General features: G+C 39.1%; 3 protein-coding genes across 15 annotated transcripts; 1 reads left to right on the top strand and 2 right to left on the bottom strand.

Annotated features, from left to right (window-relative positions):
* Positions 1 to 64: 64 nt before the first annotated feature.
* Positions 65 to 7464, bottom strand: ap3m1 (adaptor related protein complex 3 subunit mu 1). Of its 2 annotated transcripts, none has more exons than XM_029449711.1 (9): positions 7145 to 7464; positions 3935 to 4212; positions 3161 to 3332; positions 2912 to 3049; positions 2271 to 2356; positions 2029 to 2162; positions 1560 to 1767; positions 1090 to 1234; positions 65 to 1003 (listed from the first exon to the last, which is right to left on the bottom strand). In XM_029449711.1, exons 2-9 carry the CDS (start codon positions 4205 to 4207, stop codon positions 903 to 905), a joined length of 1257 nt encoding a protein of 418 aa, XP_029305571.1. In that variant the 5' UTR covers positions 4208 to 4212; positions 7145 to 7464; the 3' UTR covers positions 65 to 902. The 2 variants fall into 2 exon arrangements, with proteins under 2 accessions (XP_029305571.1, XP_029305570.1); XM_029449710.1 differs by lacking the exon at positions 7145 to 7464 and adding an exon at positions 5189 to 6476.
* adka (adenosine kinase a) lies at positions 6460 to 15592 on the top strand. 3 transcript variants are annotated; one of them, XM_029449713.1, is made up of 11 exons: positions 6460 to 6706; positions 8889 to 8963; positions 10171 to 10224; positions 11387 to 11465; positions 11611 to 11783; positions 12209 to 12317; positions 12521 to 12691; positions 12803 to 12838; positions 12948 to 13062; positions 13707 to 13793; positions 13897 to 15592. In XM_029449713.1, exons 1-11 carry the CDS (start codon positions 6585 to 6587, stop codon positions 14019 to 14021), a joined length of 1146 nt encoding a protein of 381 aa, XP_029305573.1. In that variant the 5' UTR covers positions 6460 to 6584; the 3' UTR covers positions 14022 to 15592. The 3 variants fall into 3 exon arrangements, with proteins under 3 accessions (XP_029305573.1, XP_029305575.1, XP_029305574.1); XM_029449715.1 differs by having other exon boundaries at positions 6689 to 6706; positions 10171 to 10443; XM_029449714.1 differs by lacking the exon at positions 6460 to 6706 and adding an exon at positions 7570 to 7733.
* Positions 15230 to 18110, bottom strand: LOC115019970 (dual specificity phosphatase DUPD1-like). 10 transcript variants are annotated; one of them, XM_029449737.1, is made up of 6 exons: positions 17956 to 18109; positions 17774 to 17878; positions 17096 to 17169; positions 16477 to 16694; positions 16172 to 16395; positions 15230 to 15982 (listed from the first exon to the last, which is right to left on the bottom strand). In XM_029449737.1, exons 4-6 carry the CDS (start codon positions 16653 to 16655, stop codon positions 15750 to 15752), a joined length of 636 nt encoding a protein of 211 aa, XP_029305597.1. In that variant the 5' UTR covers positions 16656 to 16694; positions 17096 to 17169; positions 17774 to 17878; positions 17956 to 18109; the 3' UTR covers positions 15230 to 15749. The 10 variants fall into 10 exon arrangements, with proteins under 10 accessions (XP_029305597.1, XP_029305600.1, XP_029305596.1 ...); XM_029449740.1 differs by having other exon boundaries at positions 16477 to 16667; XM_029449736.1 differs by having other exon boundaries at positions 16477 to 16664.
* Between the last annotated feature and the right edge of the window lie 11 nt (positions 18111 to 18121).

Genomic DNA, 18121 nt, shown 5'->3' with positions numbered 1-18121 from the left:
TATTAGTTGAGTGAACCAAAGCAGCCATACTGCTACCATGGGTAAAAGAGCACACATGAACACATCATTTTAAATCTTTAAGACATCTTATACACTGAAATACAGATTCAACTTCATGCAAGAACAGAAGTAGTATTTTCCACATGGGCAATTGATTGTGTAAATCTTGTGCTGATAAAGAAGTTGCATTCAAGATTATGATTACTTTGTAGATTTCTGAGTGCCTGAACCCTTAGTTCGTATGTAGGCCCTGCAGATAGAGTTGTACTTCCAAATCAAACTATGTACCTTAGTGATATACAATAGCACCTTAACCTACCTTACAAGGCCACATTAAAGAGTGAATGTGTGCAAAAATACCTGCTCTAAAGACACGCTGCAGCGACTCAGAAAGTAGATATTATAGATTTTTCAAAAATAAACATATGTATATATAGGCTATAAGTATAAAACGTTCTACCTTATACTATGTAAAAAGGTTTTCAAATGCATAGCTTCTTACCCTCAGGCAACATGCACGTAAGATTGTATAGGTGTGTCGACGTAGTGAGGAGTGAGGCTCAAAGCCCCTTTTCAAACCAAAATATTACCCTTAAGCAACACTCACAAAGTGTTTAAAGAAAAGAAACATCTGAAATAGTCCAGAAGGAAAGGAGGAATACTTAATACAATGCAGCACATTTAAACTGATAGATACTAATAGCACTTCAACAAGGTCACATTGATTATAAGGCTTCCCTTTACAGGCCACAAATACCATCCTGTCATATATATGTAATGCCAAACACATAATAAATAACTTCAATAATAAGAATGAGCCAGGGGAGATGTAAGACATATTGGTGAGCTGATACCCTTGACCCCTATTTGGCACATTGGATTGTTGACCTCTGAGTAATTACTCAGGTCCGCACTTGGAATTTCCCCGCTTTAGTCACATATTTCACGCCTTTAAAGGGCTTGTACTTCTCTCCAAACATCTCAAGACGACTCACCTTAAGACCTGTGCAGAGGGGAGAGAAGCACAATGAGCAGTGACTGCAAATAGACTTTAAATTTGGCCCAGTTAAAAGTTTAAGTGGTCTTTACCTGATATGGCCACCTGCTGAATCTTCAGGTCAATGTTGAGTGAAGGGTTATCTTCAGGTTTGGGGGCTCCTGCCTGCAGACTCAGACTGCCTCGCAAGTTGGGAAGCTTCTGGGGGTTCAGTTTCCCAATGTCCCAAACCAACACCTATCAAAACACAGAAAGTGTAGAGGTGCAAAAATAAAGTCCATAAACATGTCATAAAAAAGAAATCTCATGCTTTTAACAGGTAGTTTTAATGTTACTTTGGCCATTAGCACTTACGAGGTAGGCCTGCAAGATGTAAGCAGCTTTGTGGTGAAGCATTTGACAAGATCGACAAAAACTGAGCAGTATGATGGACACTGATTGGATAAGAAGGTCCACTTTCAAAAGTGGAAGGTGATGTAATTTAACACAGACATACTGTATCACTGCTTAGAGGAATACTTCACCCCCAAAGTATTAGAAGGCCTTGTAAACAGTTGGTTACCTTGGTAGCGAGGTCGTAGGTGTAGCTTCCCTGTGTGGGTGTGAGGTTGGCACTGACCACAGATTTGGGCATGTGGATAGTGACCATCAAGGCCTCCACCGTCTTCCCCATGGTCTGCTTGGGTCCGATCGTGATGTCCAGGCGACCACAAGGTTCCGTCTCAAAGAAACTGATGTTCTGCTTCACGTACACCGGAATGGTCACGAGACTGAGGAAGGACACAGACAGGATTGATCACGGTGACAAACACAGTTAGGCTCAGCAGGCGGACAGCAACCAGATTGTGTTTACAAGTAAACACGGTAACAAGTGTGGATTGTGGGTCCCTATTGCAGAAACTAAAACTGAATTTTGATCCACTCCTCCACACTGAAACCCAAAGAAAGATGTTATTGTTTCTAGAAGAGGTTGATTACCAGATCATATATTTACACACATATTTTAATAAGACAGGTGTGTCTATGCTTACTTTTGAGAGCTGACATGATAGTTCATGAGTGTGAAGTTTCCATCTGGCGGGATGAAAGAGAGGGCTTGCTCCGACTCCCAGCGCTTAAACCGCACACACGGGTGGAAACTCACGTCATCGAGAAGACGAGGATTCTGTCATCAGAAACATCAACGATGGTGAGGGAATTTTAAGCTCGGACCAACGCACGGGCAGACAATGAAAGTGCAGATAAACACAGAGCTGAGAGGAAATGAACCCACCATAAAGGACAGAGTCAGGTCAGGCATCCCAGTGAGCCGCACACAAGCTTCAATTACACCCTGGATCTCTGCAAATACTGTCGTACCTGAATGAGAAAGATTGAAGGAGATTCAAGCATGTTCAAGTAGGCATGCACCGATTCGATACGATCCATTAGCCTTAATTATCTGTCAACAACGGTCACTGAGGTATAAACTACATTTAGTGTTGGGTTATATCCAGTACTTTACACCAGAAGTTATTCTAAATAAGCTTTTGGACAAAGCTGCAGTTTACATTTCATTTTGAATGTTTGAGTGCTGACAAATCAAAAAACTGCTAAAAGATTTTGTGAGAAAAAGTTTCAATAAAAAGAAGCAGCTGCATAATTGAGTCGTGTTGTTGGCTTCCTTAAGGGGAGTAGAATATTTATTTCACAGTTTGAGTATGATGTGTTTTTTAGATGGCAAGGTGAAGCAAAGTGCATCCAAACAAATGTATTATTAACAGCTTAGTTGCTTAAGAGAATGAAAAAGTGGCATCGAGCCATCCATGGTTTAAAGAGTGACCACATCGAATTATATAATCTTTCAGGAAAAAGCAAACACTTCTAACTGATACAATCTTCATCTATGGTGATCCAACATGTGCTTGTTTGTACCTGATTTGTCCAGAATGGCATCTATTTCCTCTATCACGTCAAAATATGCCTCATTATTGGTGTATTTAACACCAACCCGCCTCCATGGGACACTGGACAATTGCCCTGTTGGTAATGTATCTCCAACATTACTACCACCTGGAAGACGCACAAAAGAAAGGCAAAAAACATAAATGTACACATAAATATTGTAGCCAAGTAGACAGAGGGCGTTAGAGTTTAGACAGCAGTCAGGTGAACTCTGTTTACCTATGAGCGTATTGACAACTGATCTCAGGATGGTGGGAGGCCTGATCATCTCTTTGAGGACGTTGGACTCTGTCGCGAGTGGGAAGCCGTTGTCTAGCATCTCCTCCAACAGCTCGTACACTGTCACCACATTGTCCTTGATTAAACTTTCTGAGCACTCGCCAAAGTAATCCTGTCGACAAAAACACCCGTTACGCGAAAGCAGACACTTCACTGGCCATGGGACGATTTCACGTCACGATAATCCTGGCCCAAATAATTGCGATTCACAATATTATCCTGATAATCATCAAAATATGCTTAGATGGCGTTAAAACATATTATGATCACTTTACCTTAATTTTAATAGATTATTTAATATTTGAATTTTATATTTTTTATTGCATCACAGATCGGTAACAGATATGTTTTAGTGGACATCATTTTTTGTGAAAAACAATCAATCAATCTTAAATAAGTTCAATCATAAGGTCCCTCTGCATAAATAAAAGACAAATACATTGTGTGAATCTGTTCTTTCTTACATGATCATTTCTGTATTTTTAATGTGAATCAGGTACCAATTTTCCCTTATCTACCATAACAGCGAGCTATACAGCTTATTTTAAGTCACTCTTGAGGATATTCACGATCATCCCGATAACGGAAATTCCCCACAATCAATATATTGTGAATGGTTTTTTTTGGGATCCACAATAAAATCCCATATCCTCCCATCTCTAAAACAGAACCAAAGACTTATAAATAAATATGTAACTTAGAGTTTAATCACACCTGAATTGTGTCAGCCACTCTGTGCAGGAACTCAATGACAAACAGTGGAGGGACTTCAGTCTGGATGACAGACAGGAAGAAGAGCTTATCCCTGTAAATGCTGATGAGATAGTGGTGTGGGGTCTGCAGGACAGGGGGCACATTCTCCGGGTCCACTGCCTTGTCCTTCGCCTCGAAAAAGTAATCGCACACACTGCGGCTGATGACACTCTTCCAGTGTTTCTCCAGGAAGATGTCTCCCGAGTGATTAATCAGGAACAGACTGTGGATCATCTCAGCTGCAACAATAAGATGGTTGTTTTTGTTAGTCGAGCTCTGTGTTATTGAGGGGAAGATAGATTCAGAATCACATTTATTGGCCAAGTATGTGTGCACATACAAGGAATTCGACTTTGCATTGTTTTCAATGTTTACACAAAAGTAACATAACAGCTAAAACAAGGACAACAAAGCTGGACAAATAAAAGGTCAAACTTAGACAGGACTAACGTCTAACAAGTATGTGAAAGAAATAGGTGTATGCTATATATAAATATTATATATATATATAAATATTATATATATATATAATATATATATATATAATATATATATATATATATATATATATATAATATATATATATATATATATATTATATATATATAATATGTAATATTGTTATATAATATAAATATATATAATATATATATAATATATATAAAGCTCCAATGACCAACAAAAAATGAATTATGTTCCGTAAATTGCAAAATATTGAAATAGTGTAAGGAAAGAAATATTGAATGGATGATTATTTACAGTAGGCACATGTATGCCTGTCTATGTACTGTATATATAACGTTTAAGATTTATATTGACAGTGTCAGATGATACGTCACATATTTCTTTAAAACTGAGTGCATTATAAACTGTAAAATTATAATCTATAATAGAAGATTAAATCAGCACTTTTATAAACTTAAAATTCCTTGTCTATTATTTGATTGCGCCCAAATCAGAACAGTGCAAATATAAATGTAAAGCAGTGTCGCTTGTTGTCAACATTGACCTGCTGTCATTCTGTCAAACTAACTTAGACCTCAGGTAATTTAACCGGCTGTCTAGCAAACAGAGATCGACAACTTCGGACATTTTAACCATCTGTTTTTAATGTTAAAAAGTACAATAAACTTGAGAGTGAGAAGCGTGACATCGACGTGGCAGTTGTAAATAGAGGATAATGCATCCAAAGTTTCAGATTGTTTAAAGTTTTACCTGCTAACTCCGGTTGATTGTGGCAAAGATATTAGTTACTTGGTGCCAGTATGGCAGACTGAGTCTGAGTAGCTGAGGAGATGCCTGCAGATCTATGCACACGTTAACGTAACTTAGTCACGAGTACATATCAATAAATCAAAAGAATAAGACCTAAAAACTATTATTAAAGCATTAAAATAAATTACAGACGGTTTAAATACAAATTGACTCTTTTGTCAACCTGATCGATACTTTCAGAGCAATGTTTCAGACATTGTGATCAGGCAACATTTGAAGACAGCTATTGCAGTCAGGGTTATTTTCCCCCGAGTGTCGCCTTTCAGGTGTTCGTGTTTTTTTTCATTCTTGGCTTTAGTTGACAGAGGAAAGTGTAGACATTATGGGAAAAGGGGGCGGGGTAGTATGACACGCAACAAAAGTCCCAAGGCTAAACTTTTCCCTCATGCAAGGTTTCAAATGTAATAATGCAAATAGCTGTCATATAATATCATGATCCGCCATATAAGATAGAACTTTTTATCTTTCATAAAACATTTTTATTGCTTATCAATCAACCAAACTGTATTTGTATAGGCCAATATCACACATTACAACTGTAATCAATGTATAAATGTTATGTAATCTATATTGTTTTCAGTTGTATTGTAATAAACTAATGATAGTTAGTTCATTAGTTCAAAAGTTTAGTTCTGCCTGCATGAACTTTTGTATTCATTAAAGGAGGGGAAAGGATAAACCTTTCACATAGTAATAAAGGTTCAGACTTAATGCAGCTTTAACGCATTTGTGCCTGCACTTGAAAGTCTAGATTTCTTTTGATAGAAGAGTTATCTGGGATCTGAAATCTGAAGTCTGACCGTTTTGCTGAAGCGAGTTTTTCTTATACTATATTACATGTTTGGGACTACTGTTGTAATGTTTTTTCTACATATTTCAATAATTTCCTGATTAAATTATTTGTTATAGGAAAAACAGTAATCCCAAAGAATAAATATAACATAGTATGATAACAATCAATTATTTGGTATCAATGAACTCACACTTATAGTTTGTTTTCACTATTTACAGAATCGTGTACTTTCATGTGATCTAAACAGTTCAGAGTTGTAGGCTACTATTAGATAGTTAAAGTTAAAGTGAGTTAAACAAGAAGTTTTATTTTGTATTATCTATGAGTTTATGATGCAGTAAGAAGTGCCCGGCCACCTTTAAATGAAAAAACTAAATGCAAGGCTTTTGATTTGTGGAGCTCAGTTATGGCGTCACTTGGCGTGGGGTGGGGGCAACGGCTGCCTGCTAGGCTCCACGCGGGGTAGCAACCATCCAGCTCAGTGTTAGCACTACCGCGTTTTCACGCCAGTTAATAAACTGATTGCAACGTGCCCGTTCAACCATGGCTTCTGAAGAACCAAAAGCAAAGAAACAAAAACTGACAGAGGAGAAGAAGACAGAATCTCCGACCAAAAAGACTCCTACCAAAAAGTCTCCGACCAAAAAGACTCCTGCCAAACTAAGGTGACCGCAAGTTAAAAATAAAAAGCTAACAAACTGCCTCTCTGCGGCGCGAGGAGACCAGACCCTCCTGAGATGTTTAGATGCTAGTGTGCGCAAAGCTATAGTTTACAATGTTAATCTGAACATATTATGAATGCGTGCATGAAATGTAAATGGGTTAAAATGTGGATTTCTTTATAATAATTTCTTAATTCATCGTTTCTGTCTGTATGAACCGTGTGAAGAACAGGTCGCCGCTGATAACGTGCGTTGTAAAGTCCTTTGATGTTTATCTCTTAACGTGCTGCTAAACCGCTAACTGTTAGCTAGCCAATTGAAACCTCAGGTCAGTACACTGCTGTTGTCCAATAACGTCTGTTAAGTGTGCCAATATCTAATCTTAAAGTCAGCGTGATCACCACCTGCCCCTGCATGTTTAAAAGCTGCAGAAAGAAATACTTGGACTGATCCGGACACTCCGTTCATTCAGTGCCAAGGTCTGGCTTCCGCTGCAGAGTGTAGAAACGGATTACTGCAGAGGAAGCGTGACTGAGCCATGCTGTTCCAGCTCACAAAAACAATGAATTACGAAGTAGTCACATGGACGCGAACATGCAAGGCTTTGAAGCTCTTCCCCCCATGAATACATCTTGAGTCCGGCACTGGTGTATATCACTCTGATCTCTGCAATTCAACTCATCTGAAAGCTGCTGTTTTCACATAATGGCAACTGAGTAGCCAATTTCATCTGCACTCTTCTCACGATGTCATTTAGCTTGAAAACATTGAGTGTCTTGAGGCTAGAGTCTGGCAGACGAGCCAATCACCAGACAGGGACAGGCTGCTCAGTCCTTCCTCCTTCAGATGCCTCCAATCAGTCCCGAGGAGGAGGAGCTGTGGTTGCACAGGGAAATCGATCTACCCTCTCACTGAGCTTAAAATTGTGAAGTTTTTGAATGTTTAGCTCTTTCTGAGCCGGTTTTAGGTTGCTCAACAGGTCTGTCAGTATCTAGTGTTACACACAGAGAGACACCATGTCTTCTGCAAGGTAAGCCACGTTGACTTTTAGAGAGCTGATCTAATGGATGGCATGGTTTGGGGTTTAGTGTAATTCGCTGCCCAGTAATCTTCTGACTGCATATTGGCAGATATGTGATATAGGAAATGATAGCAAGGGTGTGGCATCTGTGCTGGGTAGATGTGTTTTCCAGTGACGAAAACCCATCCACTTAATTACGTCTCCCTATTCCTTGATTTTTCAAAATACATTATTCCATGTTGCTTATGTTTGCGTAGAAAGAAATGCTTGATGGGAACATTTGCTAGCACACGTTCATGCTGAGGTGGCATATGTCAGGTGACTTGTTCCATGTGTGGTTTTCCCAGAAATACTGCCAAAATTGTGGTGACATTAAGGACTAGTATACATGAGTGAAGACGACACAAAGACACAGATCTGAGTACACGCATGCTACCACAATCTCTTGGTGCTTTTGAAGTATTGTGCATAGGTCATTCAGTATTAGTTTATAAAACGGCAACAATTGCAGACTAACCCACTGGCGAATTGGTTACTGATGTGTAAGTGAAGTTCCAGTGTGACTGTTATGCATTGACACAAAAGGAGGGAGTTGCTGTGCTGTTTTAAAATGATGTTTTTTGACATAACGTACAATGACTTGATGGTCGAGCCCGGTGTTCAGTTGTTGGTCGAGGTGGAACAGACTGTACAAACGGAGACACACACGGCTACAGTTGTCCTGATGTTGCCTTGCTGTGAATGTCATAACACGGTTACATGTGTGACTGACTGGCTCCTCGCCACTGCAACACCACATTCATATTCTTCTGTAATGTTGATGAGTCATGCATGTTTCCAAACTATTATTTCAGACGTACTATTTGTACTTCGCTGTCTGTGAAGGTAAGAGGGTTTAAGTCGTGTGAGTGAAGTCACATGGAAATAAAACTGGGTTTTGCAAACTAATGGGCAGCACCGGAGTAAAAAGCTCATTCTGTGGCGTGACAACACATGCATTTTAAAATGTAAATTGGCTTTTTTATACTTCTGAAAGGAGGACTGTCTCTATAAAGCTAGAGTTAATGTCAAAAATAATAGTGTTACACAGAGATAAATGCTGTCATGTTAAAGCCGAGCGATTGTAGAGCATTTTTATTTTAACACTGTGTCTTTATGTTTCAGCCCTAATTCACTCTTTGGGATGGGAAACCCCTTACTGGACATCTCTGCTGTAGTGGACAAAGACTTCCTGGATAAGTAAGTAAAAGCTATGCAACATTGTTGTCACCTAAAGAAAGTGCCGTCATTGCAGACCTGGAGTCCAAGTCAAATAAATAATAACAAATGTGTGGACTCTTCTTTTATTCAAATGTTGAAAGAAATATTGATTTTTAAAAGAGGTGGAGCCTAAGTCATACAGCACAATCAGATCAAGTGAAATTAGACATTCGGTGACTGTGAGGTCTCTTATGCTGACCATAAGAGAGGTTCTATGATAATGTAATTTGATCAATGGAGATACAAGGTAATGAATATACTAGAGAGGGCAGCACAGAAACAGCAGCGCTGACTGATAAGCATCAGCAGAGCTGTATGTCCAACAGATATATTGCTTTAATATATCCGGACATGAATGTATCATTACATTACAGTGAGGTGAACTATATCGGACTGTTTTGACTAAGTAAAACAAACAACCAATGCCTCTCCCTGTTTGTTATCATGTTCACATTAGTCATGTTTATTAATGAAGATAAATCACATTGACTAAGCCTTAAAAGCATTAAGAGCACAAAGAAGCAACAATTCTCCTTTTTGGGTTTATGGGGTTCCTGCACAAACAGAATGTGGGTTTCTGGCACGACTTCACTTCCAAGATGCATGGAGAAGTGAAAGAGTCTGAGCCGAAATGTGTTGATCTCAAAGTTGTTCTATATAATACAAATGTTGCTAGAGTCTTTGACCTTCAGTCCTGCAAACGCAGTAATAATAAAGCGATTGTATTTCCTTTTTACTTGCTTATTATTTTACTGTGTATGTTTTGACTGTCTAGGTTTCCGCTGTAGTGTTCTGGTCTGTTCCAGCTCTGTCACACTGAATTGACCAGAGCAAAGGGCTCCTTTGGGTTGCAGCTCAGAGTCCACCGCTCAAACCCCTGGTGTAAACTCCAGGATTAGAGCTAAACCAAGCAACCACGGTTCTAATTCAGTCACAGAATAAAGAAGGACTAAAGCTGCATCTTAATCCCAGAAGAGGAAACTAGACTCTGTTTTGCTTTATTGAACAACATATTGAGTAAGCCTGAGTGGTGATAAGTAGTAACAGAGGCACTTTCTTAAATCCTCTGCTTATTCCACAGGAGGGACCAACACATTTGGCAGCGCCACCATTGTGTCTACAATGCATGTGTTTCCGATGACTTGGAGAAACTAATGCATCTTTTTTCTCCTTTAACTATTTGCAGGTATACTCTGAAACCCAATGACCAGATCCTGGCAGAGGACAAACACAAAGCACTGTTAGTATCTCCTGTATTGCAACATGCCTTTCTCAGTATAGGCTGTGGGTTCTAGTCTGTACAGGCAGAAAGTGAATACGTCTGAATTCTTAACATGTTTTTTCCTCTCTGTTCTGGAGTGAGCCAGTTAAAACAGGCACACACCAGAAATCGCCACCATTGACCTCCGTATCTTAGACAGCCAATGGCAGAGCAGCAGATCCAGCACAGAAAGACAGTGTGAGCCAATAGCAAAGCAGGACACTTCACCTCCCAGTCAGAAAGCAAACATTTAACAGCAGGAGATAAGAAATGTGTGCGTGACTGTGAGAGTGGACTAAATTGATGCATTTCTGACTACACAGTTATAATTTCTATTTTACATTAGCAATAGTGCTTGTTATAATGCAAGGTATACACATTAACACGTTGAATGACATTTGGTATAGCCAGATGTTTAAAATAAAAAGATAGAGCTAACTTGCATGCATCCATTAAAGACGGTTGCATTTCTATAATGAATTATTTATAATTTGTCTTTCCAACTGCTCACCAGTCTTGTTTTAAATGTGACAATGTTTGATCCAAGAAAAAGTTAATAAGACTTGTACAGAAATAGTTTGACATTTTGTGAATTAAAGTAATTAGCTTTATTGCTAAAAGTAAGATGAGAATATTGATGCGACGCTAATGTCTGTCCATTAAATATCAAGCTACAACCAGGACACACTTAGCATGGTTTAGCTTAGCATAATGTTTGGAAACAGCTATCCTGGGTCTGTCTGTCCAAAGTTTAAAAACGTCCACCTACTAGCACCTCTAAAGCTCACCAATTAATATGGTATATCTGTTTTGTTTAATTTGGACAGAGCAAGACTCGTTCTCTGTCCCTGTTTCCAGCCTTTATGCTAAGCTAAGTGGCTACTGGCTGTAGCTTCATGTTCTCATCTAAATGTCAGCAAGAAAACAAATTGGCGTAACCCTTTTTAAGAATCCATCCTTTCACACCAAACGGACACAATTCTTTCAGTACTCAATCTTTTTATTTTAGCTGCAGTTAGGCAGCACCCCAAAGAAATATATTGTGCGTGAAAAGGAAGGGAACAAACTTTATGCCTGACATTGAATGTTTTCTTGTAAATATGAATTCTGTGAATAACATGTTTTGTCTGTGTGTGTGTAGATTTGAGGAGATAGTGAAGAAGTTCAAAGTTGAGTACCACGCTGGAGGAGCCACACAGAACTCTATTAAGATTGCTCAGGTCAGTCAGTCGCACACAAACTCACCAACTTCCTGTTCTGCACGTTAATGCTCTATGATTTCTCACTGTAAATGTTTGCCCGTGTGTTACGGGGAGTAGAGTTAAGTCGACTGATGCTGATCAGAGCTGTTGTCACTGTCTGTAGTGGATGATCCAAGAACCCCATGATGTGGGCACGTTCTTTGGCTGCATTGGCAAAGACAAGTTTGGAGAGATCCTGAAGCAGAAGGCTGAGGAGGCCCACATTGATGCCCACTACTACGAGCAAGATGAAGAGCCCACAGGGACATGTGCTGCTTGCATCACCGGAGATAACAGGTGGGTGATTATAATGCTATCGGGGAACGCACAAGGTCTTGAAAGTTTGGAAAATAATTATAAGTTATGTTTTCGAGGTTAGTAAAATGCTTGAAGAGTGTTTGATTTTCAACACAATCTGATTTCATCTACACAATAACTCATGTAAACGAAAAATATTTGTAATATTTGAAATGAAACTATCCCGCCGTCATATTTGTTTGTTTGTCCCTGACGTACCTGAGCTACATTGACCGGCATCGGTGGCGAAATGAAAACGGGTGTTTTTAAGCTCCACCTCGTGGTGTCACGAGATCTGCTCTCAGAATGTGCACGACCTTTGATGTTGTGCGTGCATGCACTTTAATGATAATAAGCACATGTTGATACATTATATTCTCATCTGCTTGTAACTCTTCATCTCTTGTTTTGCTTCCTCTTCTCAGGTCTCTGGTAGCTAACCTAGCTGCTGCAAACTGTTATAAGAAGGACAAGCATCTAGACCTGGAAGAAAACTGGAAGCTGGTGGAAAAAGCTAAAGTCTACTATATCGCTGTAAGTAGTTACAAACTACTATATGTTGTGTTGTGCCATTTACTATGTTATTCGGGTTAATTAAAGTACCGTCCACCAGCAGACCCACAGGGGGATTTCTGAACATACTGGTGCAGTCTCTGTTCAAGACCATGTGATTCATTAGAGCCCATCACGGTATAAAAGCAGATCAGTCTTGACCCAATGTCACCGCTTGCTTCCAGGGTTTCTTCCTGACCGTCTCTTTGGAGTCCATCCTGAAAGTGGCGAAGCATGCGTCTGTAAATAACAAGCTGTTTTGCCTGAACCTCTCCGCGCCCTTCATCTGCCAGTTCTTCAAGGACAACCTCATGCAGGTTATGCCCTACGTTGATGTGCTGTTCGGCAATGAGACGGTAAGCGAGACATTCACTGCATTCTTCAGATGCTCTACATATTGGCTTGTGGTGTGAATATTACGGATATTTATCTGTAAAACAACCACTTTCACACCTTTTGTTTTTCAGGAGGCAGCAGCATTCGCTAAAGAGCTAGACCTTGAGGTGAGTGGACTGACGGTCTCATTTAGCGTTTTCCAATTGATTATTCCTGCGATTTTCATTTATTTTGTGCGTTATCAACTGGTTGTTTTAATGTGTGTTTTGTCTGTAGACCGAAGACATTAAGGAAATTGCCAAAAAAACCCAGGCTTTGCCCAAAATCAACACAAAGAGAAAGAGGATTGTAGTGTTGACGCAGGGGAAGGATGAAACTTCTATGGCTCTAAGTAAGATTTTTCTTCTCTCCTTATTAAGGGTGTGAATCTTTCCAAAACTATTCCCGATTTATCATTTATTATCAATTCAAAACATCTGGATCTAATCCAGTCTGTGCGCTAACAAAGGCAGTGTTGCAAATGAGTGCATGAAAGCAGAGTAATGTGTGTAAAGGAATATGTAGTTTTTATATTTGAAAAAGTTATATCAATAATGTAAACACACAAAGCAAACCTAAGACAAAAGGTAGATTTATTCATGCTTAACTTGTACAAATATACTTTTCCCAATTGTCAGTGACCTTAAGAATAACACCTTCAAGTTATAAAAAACATTTAAATGTTGCCTGTTTGCAAGGTTTAGGTTGGCTGCCTGTTTTATTTCTCACAGACTTGCCAATTTCAAACATAAACTCCACAAGATAACACTGTAAAACTGGTATTTTATGTGATTTTTAAACTAAACAAGTTACGCTATAATGCTTGACTCAACTACAGGATGGTTACTGTCAATCGGTTAAATATCAAGGTTGATTTTTTCTAGTTGGAATCTTAGAAGATGAGAACCTCAATTCTTACATATATTACGTTTCCCTTTTTTCTCTCTTGTCCTCTGTTATACTGCAGATGTTACATTTGTCTTCTGTCCATTTTAGGTGATGAGGTCAAGTCATTCCCTGTACTGAAGATTGACTCGAAGGACATAGTTGACACAATCGGTGCAGGTGATGCATTTGTAGGAGGTAAGATTTTCCTCGGTTTTCATTTGATACATTTCCAGTTTGCTTTTTGTCTTTCCCGTGTTTTCTGTGGGTTTCTGTTTAGTTTTCCCCCTCTCCGTTTCAGGTTTCCTGTCTGAGCTGGTCCAGGAGAAACCACTGGATCAGTGCGTGAAGGCGGCACACTACGCTGCCAACGTTATCATCAGACGAGCGGGTTGCACCTTCCCAGAAAAACCCGACTTCAACTAAAGATTCCCGGACATCTTAAACTTCAGCCTCAAACCTCATACTCGCCCTGCTATACACATGTTTTCTACAAATTCTACCCTCAATTCTTGTAGCCACATTTCTTATCAATCAGCCACCATTAACGTTATTTTTTTTAATTCATCTGGATATAATTTCCTTCCACTTGTTAGCAGGGTGCCTGCTGACGTGTGCCTGTCTCTGTTTTCCACTTGGGGCCGCTAGAGGATTATGCAGCCGAGAGCCAACGGAGATTTGTTTTTATATATTAATGACCATAAAGGAATCATGATAACATCACAGGATGTGATAATTTTGCTTTACACAAAGTATCTTTTCATGGACAGTTGTTTTTGTTTCTAAATGTTTTTTGGCTCTGACACTGCCGACATCTGACGCCCATCAGACCCATCAGCTGCGAGCGCTCGCGTTGACGTCTCCCGAGTTGTTTCTTCTCTCGTAGACCGAAAAGCACAAGAAGTGAATTCCACGATGGAGGACACATTATACACATTATACACAGGACTAATGAATAGAATATCAGTCAATGGAAGTTTTGTATTCTGCATTGAAGTGTGCAGTATTGATTTGTTTTAGATTACTTTAAGCCTCAACTTATTTCATTGGTCCTGATAATGAGTTTGAAGTTGTTGTAGATTGAATTATTAACAGGCTAGTTGTGAAACCAAATGTTTTTCTTTTAGTGCACACTTTTTAAACGTGTCAAAGCCTCTGCCCACTGTCCTGTGATGACTGTTAAATGTCAGCTTTATTGTGTCCACAGTATTCAGAAGTTACCATCAACATTACCATTGTGGAACTTTGTTTTTTGGGCAGGTGCTTCTAGTAACGAGTGCCTTTGTTCCTCCCTTTCTCTGTAAATGTTACAAAGTTTGCAGAGGCCTACGGGTGTTATGTGAACCTGCATTTATCTGCACAGGGACATTAGACCAGTGATGGGCAACTGTTGGCTTGTGGAAGTGGACACAATATATTTTAAAATGCATGTAAGGTAGAAAGATATATTTCAATGTTCTCTGTCGGAGCTTTTCTCTATAGTTTAATGTTCGTGTCAGGTGTTCTTTCTGGCTGTATCTTTTGCAATATCATAGCATATGTTCCCTAACTTCAGGACCGTCTGCTTTAATAAATAAGATGCAAATGGTATGGAATATACATTTAATCAGATTTTTATATTTTTGTCAGGTGGGAAATGGATGAAGGAAAAGAAATGGGGAAACAAGAACTTAAGCTCAATTCAGGCTGAAGCCACATGTGTTAACCTGAGCTTGGTATATTGTGGTCTGTGCAACAGTGAATACTTGAATACAAATATCCTGAATATAGATATACTAAATGTCTACAATGACGAGCAAGAAGTATGTTTTCTGAATACTACAGGACTTGTTTGAAACTTCATATATCCGTTAGTATTGTTCCTGAGCCTCTGTTAAAAGGCGGATTATTTTTATATGTTTAAATGCCGGTTCATCAAAAAGCCTTATGTGACCATTTATTCCTGTTCTGCTAGACTGTGATGCCTACAACTCACAATTAAAACATACAACAATGATCTTTTTGCTTATTCATTTTTCTGTTTAACATTTTTATTTGATATTTGAAAAAATATTTTATTCATTTTATTACAGTTGTGAAAAAACAGTTTTTATAAGTAGTTATAAAAAATGGATTCGAAAGACGAATCGAATGTAGTGAACGGATGTTATCGATCTATTGTGTGCTATTGGTGTTGCATCTCTCTTTTTGTGTCAGCCGCTCCTCTTGTAACGTGATGTCCAGGGCTCTGAGCTGTTTTAGGAAGCCGTGGTTGGGCAGGATGCAGCGCCGCTGACGCACATGCTCAGCAGCATCCACCACAGTTAAGCTGTGTCTCCTCATCAGGTATGCCAAGACCAGAGTCGCTGACCTGCTGCGACCCATCACACAGTGCACCAGCACCTTGTCTGCAACAAATGAAGGAAAGATAGATGGATTCATTAGAAGCATAGTGAAGCATAAAAGCCTCTCAAAAGATCTCAATGAAACGTTTTGGGAGACACTTTCTATGACGCCCATAAGGGCTTATAAGGTCAAGTATCATAATACAAGTATGTTTATGATGCATTATAGACACTTTTTCCTTCAGGACTTACTCTGCGGGTGACTGAGGGCCTCGTGGATGAACTGGGTTGCAGGGCAGAAGTACTGAGACATGTTGAAGGTGGGTTTGTCATCAGCCTCCACTCCGTAATACTTGATGTCCATGTCAGTGTAGTAATCAGCGCCAGTCAGCACATTATTCCACTTTCCCTCAGCCGCATTAAGAACATGTGTTACACCCAGATCTCTGAGGCCAGGCCGCTCCAGAGCTGTTTTCCTGTTTACATGTCACACACAGACTCAGTATGAAGCTGTCATCATTAGAGGCATGAAACCATCTCTGGGGGCATTTACTCACTCGTCCCCGATGTAGACTCTGGGCCACACCTGGTTGACGTGTGCATACTGAGCCCCGGTGCCGGTCCAGAACAGCTGCTCCAGGTCTAATGTTCCTGGTGTGATGTAGTCACTGTCCGGGTCCACACGCACCGCCGTGTACGGGTTCCTGCTTCTGGACTTCACCTCACAGGAGGACATGGCTCACCTCTGCTGCCCAGAAAACACACACACACATCCCTGTACTTAATCAAAAGCAAAGTCTATACACTCTTATCTGTGTGTAGATAGTAATATCAATACTTATGCACTAATGATATTTTGATATATAGTTTTAGAGCTGCAACCAATCAATCAATTAATCGAGTCGATCAACAAAATAATTTCTCCCAATTCCAAAAGTTAATTCATTGTTTTACACCTGTGCTGGTTTTCTTTTTGACATTAAGCTGGATTTCTTTATGTTTCTAGACCCAATAAAAGCTTTGAGAAATCATGACAAGCCATGTTCACTACTCTCTGAGTAGACAAGCCACTCTGACTTTTTATAGAATAGTTCAAGTTTGAAGCTGATGCGACATTTCTTGAATGGATACTTTTGTACATTCTTGACAACAATACAATGTGTATGTGTATCATACCATTCAGCCTTGTTTATAGAGATGATATGGGCCATATAGACCCAGATCAGCAACCGGTGAACAGCCCAAGCTCTCTAAACACACACACGCACACGCACACACACACAGCCATCCAAGGAGAGGGGATCTCTCTTTAAATTGCCTTTGGTGAGGTCTCTTCCCATTGTTATGTTATGTTAAATGATTTGGCCGATCTGTACAGTTTCGTCAATAAAATGATAATACATTTGAAATAGTAATAATAGATGAAATTGTTCATGAGGAATGATAATGATATACCAGTTGATAAAACAAAATACTAATTGTCAAAATCTATTTAACTTGTTAAGAAATCTATTGTGAAATGTAGCAACAAATGTACAAAGTATTATAATCTTCTTTAATTAATTAATATATTCATTTATTTTTATTTTGATAAAAGATAAACATTATTTTGATGTATTCTCATAAATCCCTATTCAATTTAATTTCTAGAGTTATTTTAATACTAATTTCTATTTAGAGTTTTCATGAATCTCTGTTTATTCCTAATTTATATTTGGTGATAAATTGATAACATTATTCCCATTTTCAAAGGTATTTAGAGGTATCAATTTAAAGGTTACAAAGGTATCTTAAATCCTGAGTTTCATACACTTCTGTTGTATCTTGCCTTCCCTGCTCCTTTTTATATCAAACCTTTTGCGCACATCATTCTCAGATCAAGTGGTTTAGAGTAAAACAGTGTTGTGATGTCTCAGGATGAACTGAAGCTTCAGGTTTGGGATCTACTCATGATTTTGGCTGTTAAAGAGAGAAATACACTGATGGTTTGTTCAATGTTCTTACACTCTGCAGGCTGATAAAAATACATTACTTACCTCTTTCTTGTAACTTTTTAAAGCTTTAAATCCGTTCTTGAGCAGGATCGCTTTTTGCGTGTGTGTGTGTGGTGTGTCTGCGTGTGTTAACAGAGACCTCCCTCTGCAGTAAGCATGAACACTGAAATACAGATCCAGAATGGTAACTGCTCTCTTGGGATCTATA

This window comes from Cottoperca gobio, chromosome 15 (genome assembly GCF_900634415.1).
Source record: "Cottoperca gobio chromosome 15, fCotGob3.1, whole genome shotgun sequence".
NCBI lineage: Eukaryota > Metazoa > Chordata > Actinopteri > Perciformes > Bovichtidae > Cottoperca > Cottoperca gobio.
The sequence above is the reverse complement of the archived record's forward strand: the minus strand, read 5'-3'. Positions and strand labels throughout refer to the sequence as shown.